Here is a 13,841-nt window from a genome sequence, read left to right as displayed (position 1 = left end):
TGCTAAAGTTCCTGCTCATATGGGTTCTCATACATGAAATGTTCCTGTCTGTCTGTGGCAGCTCAATGAACAATGCACAATGATCTGAAATACGTAGATACAGACAAAATTTATACACATCTTCATATACATAATTAGTTAGAACATTGTCAATGCATGTTGATGATTGCCATTGTCTCTGATAGATTCAAAGAAATTCAATTGGGGCAGTATTATGCTACCAAGGATATTTTCCTGGATTTCCAAGGATTCTATGGTAGTAGTTGGAAGCATTACAGCAGATGTTGACTATGTGAGCATTATTGTGGACCATCTGCATCCCTTTATGCTTGATGTCTTCCTCAACAGCAGCAGCATCTTTCAGCAGGAAAACTATGTCACAAGGCCATAATCATGCTACAGTGGTTTGGGGAGTTTGATAGTGAAGTCACATTGATATCTTGGTCACCAGATTCTTCTCATTTGAATCTGATGGAACACAACTGAAATTTATTGGACATCGGCTCTGTATCTATCAACCCCAGCCCATTATTCACAGGAATTGTTTGACCTGTCTGCATACTTCTGCTTCCATGTACCTCCAGAAGCCCACAAATGCCTTGTTGAATCCATGACATGCAGGACTGCTGCTAGATTGTGTTCCCAAGGTGGGACAACATATTGTCAAGCAGTTGGTCATAATGTCTTTGCTCACTGGTGCAGATGTTACAGCTTTTGGTCACTCTGATAGGTTAGTAATTTAATTGGAGAAAGACAATCACTTACTATAAAGTACAGCAGATATCATACAAGTAAAACTCCTTGCTCACTGAGCAAAGTATCACTTACCAAGTAAAGTATCAACTGTTGTTTCACTTAGATAATCATGTGCATCAAAGCTTGGTTTTCCCACTTCCTTCTTAAGCCTTTGTACAAGAGTCTGCCCATTCTTATTAAAGAGGCCTACAAATGATTTTAGCACATTCAGGTGAAATGTTGGAGCTATGAGTTTCCTGTGTGCTCTCCATTTATCACCTGTAATTGTGAAACAGTGTGAAAAATTAAATTTTTTAGATCACATAAAGGAAGTGTTATTTGAATTTATCAAACATGAGTAATTTATTTTGTATATTTTCTAATATAAACTTTTGATTATCATGTAAATGCAGGCTGTACAGTAAAGACTACTTGAAAAGATAAAATTTATACTAGTATCAGCATTACAAATTACCCATGAGATTGGATGGTAAGAACTTAAAAAAATATTATCATTTTATGTTGATAATACTCTATGATATATTCACTTCTGTTGATAAGTTAATGAATTTTTTAAGAATAAAATCAGTATGAGACACTGTGATAGTGTGTGTACTAAAAGGTGCCCTGGCAACATACTGTGGGACAAGTCACACCGTGACAAGGACAGAACGTGTACCGGAAAACTGGTTGTTCATTGTGTGTGGTGTGGTGTCCCTCTACTACCTACTAGCAGTATGCAGAATCTCAATACTATATTTGACTATATAGAGTGCACAGCTGTTCCCTTCCATTAATGTGGATTAGACTGTCCAGCAAGGCTTGTGTAGCTCATCCTATTGGACAAGTTCACTCTGTAGGGCATCAATGGTCAGCATTGATGATGTTATGGCTACAGTATTTTGAATCAAATCTCTATAGAATCCTTCATGATCAGCAAAACACTAGATTTACTTAGCCCACACCTTTGTGTGAGGGCAGTGGATATGTTGTGTTGCCAAGCACACAGAAAACCTCACAAAGCTTACAATACATAAACTTATAGGAGATTTGTGACTCAGATGTTGCTGTATGTCTCTAACCATGGAAGGCACTATACCCATTCTTTGGACTCTTTAGACAAAGCTATGACATAGGTATTTGGCTGTAACATATGTCTGTTAGACTCTAGTCTGCCAAAGATCCACTGATGTGTAATGTCACCCAAAAGGTGTTTTCTTCATCATACAGCAGGGCAACATTCTATGAGTCAGCAAGTGTGAAATGCCACAGGTGTGAATGTGGTAGTGAGGCTACAAATCTTAATCTAAATGCTGTATGGATCAGTGGACTGGAACAAAAATAACATAAACATTTCCGGTCAAATGAATATAGTGTAATCTACAAGCAAAATGCAGTCAGTCTACAAAGGAGACTGCTTTCAAGACACCTGTGCCTTGAATCATCTCTGAATACCATTCAAGTGTAGAGGACACCAACCAAATACTGTTCTCAGGGGATACTGAACATATTCAAAGAAGGGGAGCAGAATGGTCAGAGTTTTTTTGATTCATAGGAGAGTGCCAGTAAAAATGTAAGTTGGCACATGACTGAAAATTACAGAAATTATCCTACAAAAACCTGCTTAGGCAAAGTTTAAGTTAAAAATGTAAAAATAGATAATATTCTTTTCGGGTGTGCAGCCAGATCATAACGTCATCTTGACACAATATTTCAGCGGTCCAACTGACCTCCATCTTCAGGTGAGAGTGCTGGTACACGATCTCGCCGGAACTGACTTCTCAGCACAAGCGGCGGCCCCTATATAGGCCGCAGAAGGCCTACAATGTGTGCACGAGAAGGTGCCATAACTGCCCTCTAGCACAAGTAAACATACCGCGCTGCCAGTGGCGGAAACAGGCGAAATCAAGATATCACTATCCAAAACTAAAAATTATTCTGAGGATCGAAACACAGACTGTTGTTTTTTAATGTCTGATAACACTGGGTTCCAAGTCTTACTTAAAAGATAACCCTTGTCGCTATTCATAAGATTATCAGATAAATGAATCTCTATGGATTCTTTTAAAACACAATCCCAATACCGAGATGCAGGGGCAACCATTTGTGTCTCGTCATACTGCATTCTGTGTTCCTCGGTGGGACAGTGCTCTGCCACTGCAGATTTCTCAGGCTGAAGCAACCGTGTGTGCCGCTGGTGCTCAACACATTGGTCCTGAATGGTCCGGATTGTCTGACCAATATAAACCTTCCCACAGTGGCAAGGGATCTCGTACACACCGGGCTTCCTCAAACCCAAGTCATCCTTAACAGAGCCAAGAAGCGCTCTAGTCTTGGCTGGCAGATGAAAAATACTTTTGATATGATATCTTTTTAGAATTCTTCCTATTTTCGAGGAAATGCTCCCAGCAAAAGGTAGAAAAGCCACTGATTTGCAGGTATCTTCTGGTGGTTCCGGCGAAGGTCCAAACTGGAAAGCACGATGGATCTGTTTATCTGTATAGTCATTCTGTTTGAAAACAACCTTGAGATGGTCCTGTCGAGCTTTCTCTGTCTGAAATGGCATAAGCTCTTCTTGCCAATGTCCGCAGGACCCCCGTACGCTGGAATGATGGATGACAGCTAGAAGTATGCAGGTAACGGTCCGTGTGCATAGGCTTTCGATAAACACCATGTCCCAGTGTCCCATCATCCTTTCTGTACACCAGAACATCCAGAAACAGAAGCTTTCCATCACTTTCCACCTCCACGGTAAACTTGATGCTAGGATGCAGGGAATTAAAATGATCTAGGAGATGGTCAAGAGCTTCTCTCCTGTGAGGCCACATCATAAACCTATCGTCGACGTACCTCCAGAAACAGGTTGGTTTTAAAGACGCTGTCTTCAGCGCCATGTCCTCAAAATCCTCCATAAAAAGACTGGCGACTATTGGGGACAATGGGCTCCCCATAGCCACTCCGTCAGTCTGTTCAAAATATTTGTCATTGAATAAAAAGTGCATCGACATCACCACACGACAAAAAAGCTTGGTTGTTTCCTCATCCAGTTTCTCACAAATTAATTGCAAGGATTCTTCCCCAGATAGTTATCCCATGGCAGAAGAACCGTGGTGTTGCCTTTGTCCGCTTTCACTTCTGAAGAAGTGTTCTTTACCTGACAATACTCTCAAAAATCTTCGTCCTGGTGCTGCCGTTCCACCAAGATTATACAGTCTACCCAAGATTCATAAGCAATCCTGAGTAATTTGGGTACTCCTACCTACAATTTAGCCAAGTATTTAGCATCAGTTCTTGGCCCTGGTAAATGCGAACATCACATTCCCAATTCTATGGTGTTTGTTCAGAGATACAAGTCCTTGTCTCTTAGTCCCTGGGATTTGCTTGTGAGTTTTGATGTCGTGGCGCTTTTTACCCGGGTTCCTCTGGAAGAATCCTTGCAATTAATTGGTGAGAAACTGGATGAGGAAACAACCAAGCTGTTTATTCAATGACAAATATTTTGAACAGACTGATGGAGGGGCTATGGGGAGCCCATTCTCCCCAATAGTTTCCAATCTTTTTATGGGGGATTTTGAGGACATGGCACTGAAGACGGCATCTTTAAAACCAACCTGTTCCTGGAGGTACATTGACGATATGTTTATGGTGTGGCCTCATGGGAGAGAAGTTCTTGACTGCAAAGTATCCTCTGTCATGCACTGTATGGTGACTTCCAGTGTGTATGCAGATGTAGATGTAAATGTAGATATAGAAGACATTTACTCAAATTATCTTCGGCTATGCAGGTAAAACATTGGTTTGGTCCAGGCAAAGCCAGAACCTGGATTTTAAAGCATAAAGAAACCCGTGAAAGTTGAGACTGAAACTACAGAATAAAGTAATGAATACAAATTACTACATTGTCAACAGATTCACATATTTAGTGAAATCTGTACTTACAGTCCTAAAGAAACAAGGCAATGATGCCACCTATGTGAGCGCGCTGAACAATACGTATATCAATTATACAGCTAAACTTCATCAGGATAGTGAGAAATTCAGAATAGAAAAAGCAGTCAAACAAAGAGATTCCTTAGCACCAAAACTATTCTCAGCAGTCCTAGAGGCAGGAATAAAAAAGGGACAAATACTTATTAATGAGACCTACTTTGACCATCTTTGTTTTGCTGACTAATACTGAACTGTTTGTCTCTTGTGCAGGTGAATGTTGAGAACAAATGGAACAGCTTCATAGACGAAGTCTGAAAGTAGGCTTGAAAATCAATTACAATAAGGAAAAAATATTATGGGCTCCATGTATCAAAAGTAAAACAGTGAAAATTAATAATGATGTCATACGGTATTTCATTTCTTATGTAGGTAAGCTGAGCACAATGATTGAATGGACAGCGAAAGGTATCTTAGGAACTTATTTTGATAAACTAAATTGTGTTCTTAGTACTAGGTTTATGATGTGCCTGAAAAGTAGAGTTTATGTTCCCCTGTATTAATAGTTTTGACTTATGGCAGCGAGGCATGAACTTTAAATGTGAAAACTATTCATGAACTGTGCATTTCTCAGTGAGCAATGAGGGAACACTGTTGGGACCTTCTAGGAGATAAAAAAGAAATAAATACTTCAGGGAACAGACTGGATTGGCAATGTAATTATGAATGCCCTAAAAATGAAATGGATGTGGAGCTTTTAATCATGTGAATGGGTTATATATGGAAAAAGGAAGATCTCACGTGAATTTCATGACATAAGAAAAGACTGAAGAGACAATGTAATGGGAAGTGTGTTAATGACATCAGAAAACACAAGAGCAATCTGCTGCTTCTGTTGATGATGTGATAATGATAAAAATGATAATATAAGCTGTAAGAAGGAATGAACACTTTTCTTGTGAATAGGTCATATATTCTACATTGTGTACTTGAAACAGATATTTAGTTTTTTCAGCTGCTGCAGTTGCCTCATATAAGAAACAGAAGTGAAGTAGAGATATTTCAACAGATGGAGTTTCTTAACGGTCATCTAAGACTTCAGTGGTTTTTACAAAGCTAGTCTATGAGGAAGTACAATAGTTTGTACACTGTGCAGTGCAGCAAGTCTCAATAGTTGGGACTAACTTCATCATTAAAGCAAATGGCAGGCCAAGTTCTATGAACTGTCAGATTCTAAGAACAAACACTATCATATTTGACAAACACATATTTTACATGCTGTCCACTTCATTTCTATTAATACCAAAACAGTATCTTAGAGTAAAAAACAAAATGCAGTATTGGTGGTGACTAGGGCAAAATAACAAGTAAATCATCAAAAATGCAACCACTAAGTGCTAAATTTGTCACATAAATCTGAAAATTATAGATTGGAAGGAGATATGCACGAAGCTTTAGATGGCTGCATTAGGTGCTGTGTCATTATTTATGCAAGGGTGCCAGTTTAAATTGGAAAAAAATGAGTAGCAGATCAATAACTCTTTGCTGATTCATGTATTTGTGTGTTGCCCAACAATCAGTTTCATATCATTACATAATTTCCATACAATAATTCTGGCATGACAATAGATGATGTAACTGTACACTGTTGATGGACTTATGACAACTGGAAACAAGTTGAGGAAAATATCTTAGATATGGCTTAAAAATGTATATAAAAATGACAGTATTTTGAAGAAACACAGTGAAAAATAAAAATTAGTCATGATTCTCTGAGGAGAAACTCTTGCATTTGAAAATAAATGATATTCATATATACTTTGACAACAGCATAGAGGGGAACAGTTAAAATAGTTTGCTATCTAAAGGAACCACAAAAAATTCTATTCTTACCAGTGCTAATGAGTAGGCCATCTCCAAGCCATGGTTTGAACATTCTGTATTCTACAGATTTATCAATATGCACATGACTGCTCAGAATTATCTGTAACATTAAAGATACTGCATGTAAATATTTATTTGTTTTTATTCCTTCATTGCAAAATTACAATCATCACAGAATTCAGAATATATTTGCCTGCTCATTGGAATCCGCAAAAGTACTGACATGCTCAAAAATTGGTTAAAGTACATTTATAAGGAAGAGGGTGTCCAGAACTGTAAATGAGATTACATCTAGTGTAGCTTGATCTACCCATACGTCCAGTATTGTATCATATGTGAAAATTCCATAAAAACACATTTATAGAAGTTATTAATGCTACAGAATAAAAAAATATTGTCTGCAAAATAAATTTAGCATTAAGGCAGTCTTGCAAATATACAGGCTGTATCTGAAATGAATGTAGAAAATGAGAGGGCTGATTAGTGGATCATAAGAAACATATTTCATTTAGCAACCCATGTCCGCATCCCTCAGCGTATGGTGCTAGGCATCATTGAAGAGTGCCGTGCACCACCAAGAGGGTAGGCACACAACATGCCGTCTGAGGTGTAATGATAGCAGATCTGCAGGGCAACATTTTCAATGTATTTGTGGCATCAAGGTCAATGAGAAGTTTTATAACCTTTATTTGAAACCAGTTACAAAAAGTGTTCAGAGTAATGCCTGTATGTGGCCTACCGTGAACATCAGACAGTTTGAAAGGCGGCCATTGTGGTGTATACTTACAAGCCTTTGTTAAAACACATATTTCTCTGTGTTATAAACATAATGCCTCATTTAAGTATGTAACAAGATAGTAATTAATTTGTGAACAAAGGGAAACCAGATACTGTTTACCAATTTGTTTTTTATGTAATATAAGAAATTTGCCATAACTGTTTACAAGCAAATGAAGCTTATTATGAAAGCAGGGGCACAAACTGCAGCACATCACTGTTTAGTGCTTCAAATTTTTAAATTGAAATGTTTTTATTTTTGAGCCTAATGTCCACCAGCACTGGAAAACTTACCAGCTACTGTTAAAAAAATGTTAAGTTAGTGATGTATCCCTGCTGAAGCTGTAAGTACTATGATGAGAAGTCCATAGTATGAAACATCTAAACATATTTATGTATCTGTGGAAAATAATATTGGTTCCTTTCCTGAATTTAATCGCGCACTTAAACACTGCACAGTGCTTCATCATTTTTCTTCATGTACATAAGAATGTGTAGACAGTACAGTTATGAGCAACAAATACTGTATGTATGCACCACCAAATAATTAATGATAGATCTGTGTCCTTACAAGTCATAATACATTTCATCTTCCAGACTCTTACACCCACAATGGCATCTAGCTGAAAGTTCAAAACCTCCCAAGCCTGTAGCATTCTCAGTAACTCTAATTATTTTACAAGGTCTTTGGAAAAAAAACTCAGACAGGACTAGAGAGGTTTAAATGTGAAGCAGTATCAGTTTAATTATGGACATAATGATTCTTTGCCCTTTTTGTACCAACAATAGGGTTATTATCAATTTTCTATTTTACTTGATGAAGAAGGAGCTGTTCAGGACTCTTCTGAAATAATGATAGATTTGCACACTGAAATGAATTTGTCAAAAATAAAATGTTAAAATAGAGATGGAATGCAAGAAAGATTGTTGGAATTTGTAAAGAGAGAAAGACGTTTCTAAATGAGTATGGTTTCATTCTAGATGTCAACACAGTGTTTGTTCTTTGAACTGCTTCTATTCATCTTCATTACCCAGAATGTAGCCTGCTGTTTTTCTTTACAGATTTCAATTGTAGTTTTTAACAAGTAATATTTCTAGAGTACTGCTGTTGACTTAAGTAAGTTACTGCAAATCAGACCATATTGCACATATGTGGTGACCTATTACATCTCTATTTTCAGGAAGCAGAGTAGATTGGTGTGTATTCACCAAATAAGTAAAACAAAAATATATTTCATGAGAGTTAGTCACGGGTTTGAATTTACCTTTGGCAGTGAAGTTTCATCGATGGGAATCCCAGCCTCCTAGAATGTGACATGGGACATGTGGGAAACATCACCCAAAATTTGAATCTGTCTTGTTTTTCTACAATCTTCACTAGGCTTGTTATGCTATAAAGCCGTCACTAAAATTTCAAAAATGAAAAGTAATTCTCATGAAACACAGCACTTAACTTCACTATTCATTACTTTACCAACAGCAAACTCACCTTATTTACTTTTGGATTCATGTCTCAGCCCAGTATACAGGCAACCGAATTTTAAAATATTCACTACACAAAATACTTCGTTCGCCTCATAAGCAAAGTCCAATACACTGGTTTCTTTTTGTGTACTAGCAGTGTGACAGCATGGCAGACAGTTGCTGAATGAGTTTCTGGAGTAAACTATGCATATTTGAATGGAACATACAGACAAATCTGTTATACCAGAGTATAACATAGAGGAATGCCTCACTTTTGGCTTTCAGACTGGCAAGGTGCTATGTCGAGCAACCAGCTACTTGGACGACATTATCAAGGAAGCGACAGAAATAAGGATTCACAAGAATCTGCTCAACTGAAATGAAGGTTACAATTACAATTTGTTTGGTATGGACTCGCACGCTAGTATCAATATGACAAGAGCAGGTCCAATATGCGAAATGCATCCTCTGCAACCTCACCACCTCCCCACCCACCATCTGACAGTAACCATCTGTCTACTGCCTTGTGGAGGGGATGCACCGCCAGTGCATATATTATGACATCCGTAATACACTGATATTTCCCCAGAATGCAAGACATGTATTTACAAACTGTGAATATACATATACATCAGCTGTACAAATGATTAATGACATGTGAAACTTAGTGCCAGAACTAGGACTCAAATCTGGATTTCCCACTTATCACACGTGCTCGCCTTAACCACTTCGGCTATCCATGTACATGTCCTGGACCAACCTGAACTTAAGAAACGTGCCACACCTTCTCATGTAATTCCCACATAGGGAGTGGCAGTGTTATTCTTGTCATGTTTGCATTAGTGTTTTGCAATGTCTGTATTTTGCACTGTCCGAATAGTACTACAGAATGCCCTTCAGACATGCAGTTGTGTTTGCCTTGCTGGATATGGAGACAGGCCTTCAATGCCCATATTTGATAGTGTCTGAATAGTGCTGTAAACTGTCCTTTGGACTATTCTTAGAACGAGAATCCACCATAAGTCACTCTCGGACACACTTGAAACTTCATTTGGTGAAAGAAGGATGAAAATAAAGAGGCACTTATTTTGTATAGGTCCACAATTTCTGTGAAAATGACAAAGTTTTGATGCTACTGGATTAGTTTGTGTACGTGATATTAAACCAGCAGTGTATTGTGTAAGAGGCCAGATTCGAATTCTTTTGCTCCATGTTCAAATCGAATCTCATGTTTGTTTCAGATTATTGTCATAGACATATGTGACAATTGCTTCAATATTTTTAATGTGATTCAGAAATACAATGGGATTACTGACAATAGAAGTAAGCACTTCAAATCTTATTTGGACTTTTATCATCACAAATTTTATGCAACATTAATATATGTTTTGATTTTTTTAATTTTCAGCAGCACCAGTCCCAGGGTGATGCATATCATAAAAATATTCAAAGAATAAAAATTCAGAGTACTATGAGTGACATGAGAAGTTGTGTATGCCAGTCACATTTTTTAGTGTGAATATCATTATGAAAACAACCTTGTTAATGACCCTAAATACCTCGCAGTCTGGCAACAATTTCACGGAGAGCCACGAATGTCAAAGCATATTCTCAACAGTATGAGCAGGCATTTAGTTTATTCATTGCATCACTACTACATTGATTTTCGTTCTCTGTGCAAAAAGAATAGTGCAGCTCTGTATTGGGTAATCCTTCACCTGTCAGTAAAAGTATAAATCGTAGGGTTCACAGAACTGCTTAAACTTTGGCAGAATTACTTTTAATGAACATGTCGATATTCCGATTCCGTCGACAACCTGGCCATCATTTATTCACCCGAAGAGTCAATAATGACCAGAAATGGCTCCATTCTTATTTAAGGGTGCGCACAGAAAGGAAGTGGGCGGGCTACCTGGCATCCACTGCCAGGTGGCATGCTCAGCATGGAAAATATCCATTTGTTATGTAGATAGGCAGCGCACAAAGGCAATCGGGTGGCAGTGCTGACTGGGGCGGCTTCGCGCCTGCCGGCAAGTCGGAATGAACGAGACATACCGGGTGATCAAAAAGTCAGTATAAATTTGAAAACTTAATAAACCACGGAATAATGTAGACAGAGAGGTAAAAATTGACACACATGCTTGGAATGACATGGGGTTTTATTAGAACCGAAAAAAACACCCCATATTGCTAGACGCGTGAAAGATCTCTTGCGCGCGTCATTTGGTGATGATCGTGTGCTCAGCCGCCACTTTCGTCATGCTTGACCTCCCCGGTCCCCAGACCTCAGTCCGTGCGATTATTGGCTTCAGGGTTACCTGAAGTCGCAAGTGCATCGTGATCGACCGACATCTCTAAGGATGCTGAAAGACAACATTCGACGCCAATGCCTCAGCGTAACTCCGGACATGCTTTACAGTGCTGTTCACAACATTATTCCTCGACTACAGCTATTTGTGAGGAATGATGGTGGACATATTGAGCATTTCCTGTAAAGAACATCACCTTTGCTTTGTCTTACTTTGTTATGCTAATTATCGCTATTCTGATCAGATGAAGCGACATCTGTCGGAGATTTTTTGAACGTTTGTATTTTTTTTTTTTTCTAATAAAACCCCGTGTCATTCCAAGCATGTGTGTCAATTTGTACCTCTCTATCTACATTATTCCATGATTTATTCAGTTTTCAAATTTATACTGACTTTTTGATCGCCCGGTACTTTGCCCGCTTTCAGCGCGCCAGTTGGCTACGCGCAGTGACAATAAATTCGAACCATACGCCCTGCAATCTTTCACATAAGGTTTAACAGAAACTAATCGGTAAAAATATTATTTTCACTTTACTTATAGCTTTATATGTCAGCTTCACGGTGAAGTGCCTAAAAATTCAATATTGGTCATACTTAACATGATATTTGCATTTAAGTACGAGACAAAGTTTACAATGATTTTGCGTTTGGTGCATATTACTACATATGTTTCTGTGAACGAAATTTAGCCAAGATAGTGAATTTTGCTTTAGACTTTGGAGGAGGTCTCTATCTTTCTGCAGTTTAGAGAAAATAGAATTTATGTAGCATGTTCACTTCCAACCGCAGATGCGCGAGAAATAAGTATTCATATTAACCCTTTCACGGCGGCGCCGTGACTGTTGCGCCGTGCGCTGTGGGCGAGCGCCAGTCCCGCCCGGCCGTGCCCGCTGCACGGCGCAGTTTTCGCGCTTCCCGTGGCTCTACCCTGTCCTGCTTTCACACTCATAGTGTTATCGCAGTTATTGGACTTTATTCGGGAAAATATTTATACAAATCGCACAGGTCTTTCATATTGTGTATCGTGTCTGTGCACAAATCCAAGTCTGAGGATGTCAATGGAACACGTGGAGTAGCACGTGTACCTGATGTAGAAGCAGCTACAATAGGTGTTCAACGTTCATCGTCAGATTCGGGCGACGAGTCGCTTTCATCTTCAAAGTCACTACCCAGTATGAGAGAAAGAGCTTCCTCCACAGTACATCGCTTATCTGCCACATCACGTCTAGTAGAAATTTAATTGAGGTTAACAACACGGCACTTCAGTGACTCTGTTGTTAACTACAGACACTGACCAAAGCCGCTAGATGGTGCATCGCTCAGACTTCCACTCAAGTCGAGCGTAGTGAAGTGGAGACGAGGCCTTAAGAGAAAGACAGGGCGCGGCGCGTACGTCTCGAAGGTAGTCCTGCACTCGCTCGCTCGCCCAAATCAGCTGACAAGCGACGTTTCTACACCTGTTAACTCGTAACTAGGCGTGTCCGTACAAACGAAAACTGAATCTTCTACCTGAAACCGCTACTATGGAATCTTACTGTTATTAGTCATATAATGATGGGGAGTCCATGGGCCTACTTATAATTTGTTATGGCTGTACTCACGTACAATAAAATAAAATCATGCTAAAATGATTATCAGTTGCATAAGGCACCACTTCCAGCATGTAATGCCTAATGTTAAGCAGGAGAGACTGCATGCTATAAACAATCGAGTATTGATCTTAAACTAAATTTTGCTGTAGTACTGTTAATCAGTGAGACTTCATAATACAGATTCCAGTGGAAGATGCAATTCTCGTTAGTACTTACACGACCAACTGCGAGTTAAGAGGTTTAGAAACGCATTTTGTCTGCTGAACTGAGCGAGCGAGCGAGTTCAGGACTACCTTCGTGACGTACGCGCCGCGGCCTGTCTTTAGGCCGGTTCCCACTAGGGCTGCCGCGCGTCAAAACCGCGCGTCAGCGGCGTGGTTGCCATGGAAACGGCGTCAGCGGCAAGGCGCGGCGGGCTCTGCGTCGCGGTTTGACCATGTCGAACCGCTTCCGCTGCCGCGTGCCGCGCTCCAGGTGCGCGCCACCAATCACAGAACGCGCTGAGCGTGACGTCAGGTACGGCACCCCGGGCCACACGAACTTCTGCCGAAGCGCTGGCGCGGACGCGGCGGCAGCTACGAAATACTTATCATCCGATTCCAAGGAAACTATTCGGTAGAAAAATTTGATTCTTGGGCATGTTACAGCCTGATATCTTCTCTCGATAAAGGACCGAATTTCTTTTCGTTATTCGTCGTGGTTACTTGCTGTATCGCATTTACGTAAACCTTTACACGAAATTTTAATGAGTGTGCAGAGGTAAAAACGCATTGCGTGGACTTTGCGTACAGTTCATTTTAGGTAATACATTATTGCGTATGAAATTTAGTCAATATATCGAAATTGTTTTTAAAGCTGAGAGCAGAACGATAGCTATCACCGTTCTCGAGATATTGGATGATATGTCGACGGACGGGCTGTGCGGTGACCGCGCGCGGGTCGCTCGCTACGCGACCGATACTTTCGTCCTGCTCGTCGTAAACCTTGTGGTTGAATCAACTGCAAATTTCGTAAACGGTTCAAGAAATCGAAACGTGTTTTTCTTGCAAACGATAACTTGTAAAAACTCATGTATTTCGTCGCATGATAAATATCCAAAATCTGTTTAACTACCAAGATATGAAAGAAACTACAGTTTTTTCGGAAGGGATAG

At 39.5% G+C, this 13,841-nt stretch overlaps 1 protein-coding gene across 2 annotated transcripts in view; it reads right to left on the bottom strand.

Moving 5' to 3' along the window:
• The window catches only part of LOC124605256 (cytochrome P450 4g15-like), a 162,300-nt gene that overhangs the window by 114,337 nt on the left and 34,122 nt on the right, over positions 1–13,841 (bottom strand). For both annotated transcript variants that reach the window (XM_047136815.1, XM_047136816.1), the window contains exons 4-5: positions 6,556–6,646; positions 829–1,014 (exon numbers count right to left, since the gene is read on the bottom strand). In XM_047136815.1, the coding sequence (XP_046992771.1) occupies positions 829–1,014; positions 6,556–6,646 (277 nt within the window). The remainder of the gene's footprint in view (positions 1–828; positions 1,015–6,555; positions 6,647–13,841) is intronic.

This window comes from Schistocerca americana, chromosome 3, assembly GCF_021461395.2.
Source record: "Schistocerca americana isolate TAMUIC-IGC-003095 chromosome 3, iqSchAmer2.1, whole genome shotgun sequence".
Lineage (NCBI taxonomy): Eukaryota > Metazoa > Arthropoda > Insecta > Orthoptera > Acrididae > Schistocerca > Schistocerca americana.
The sequence above is the reverse complement of the archived record's forward strand: the minus strand, read 5'-3'. Positions and strand labels throughout refer to the sequence as shown.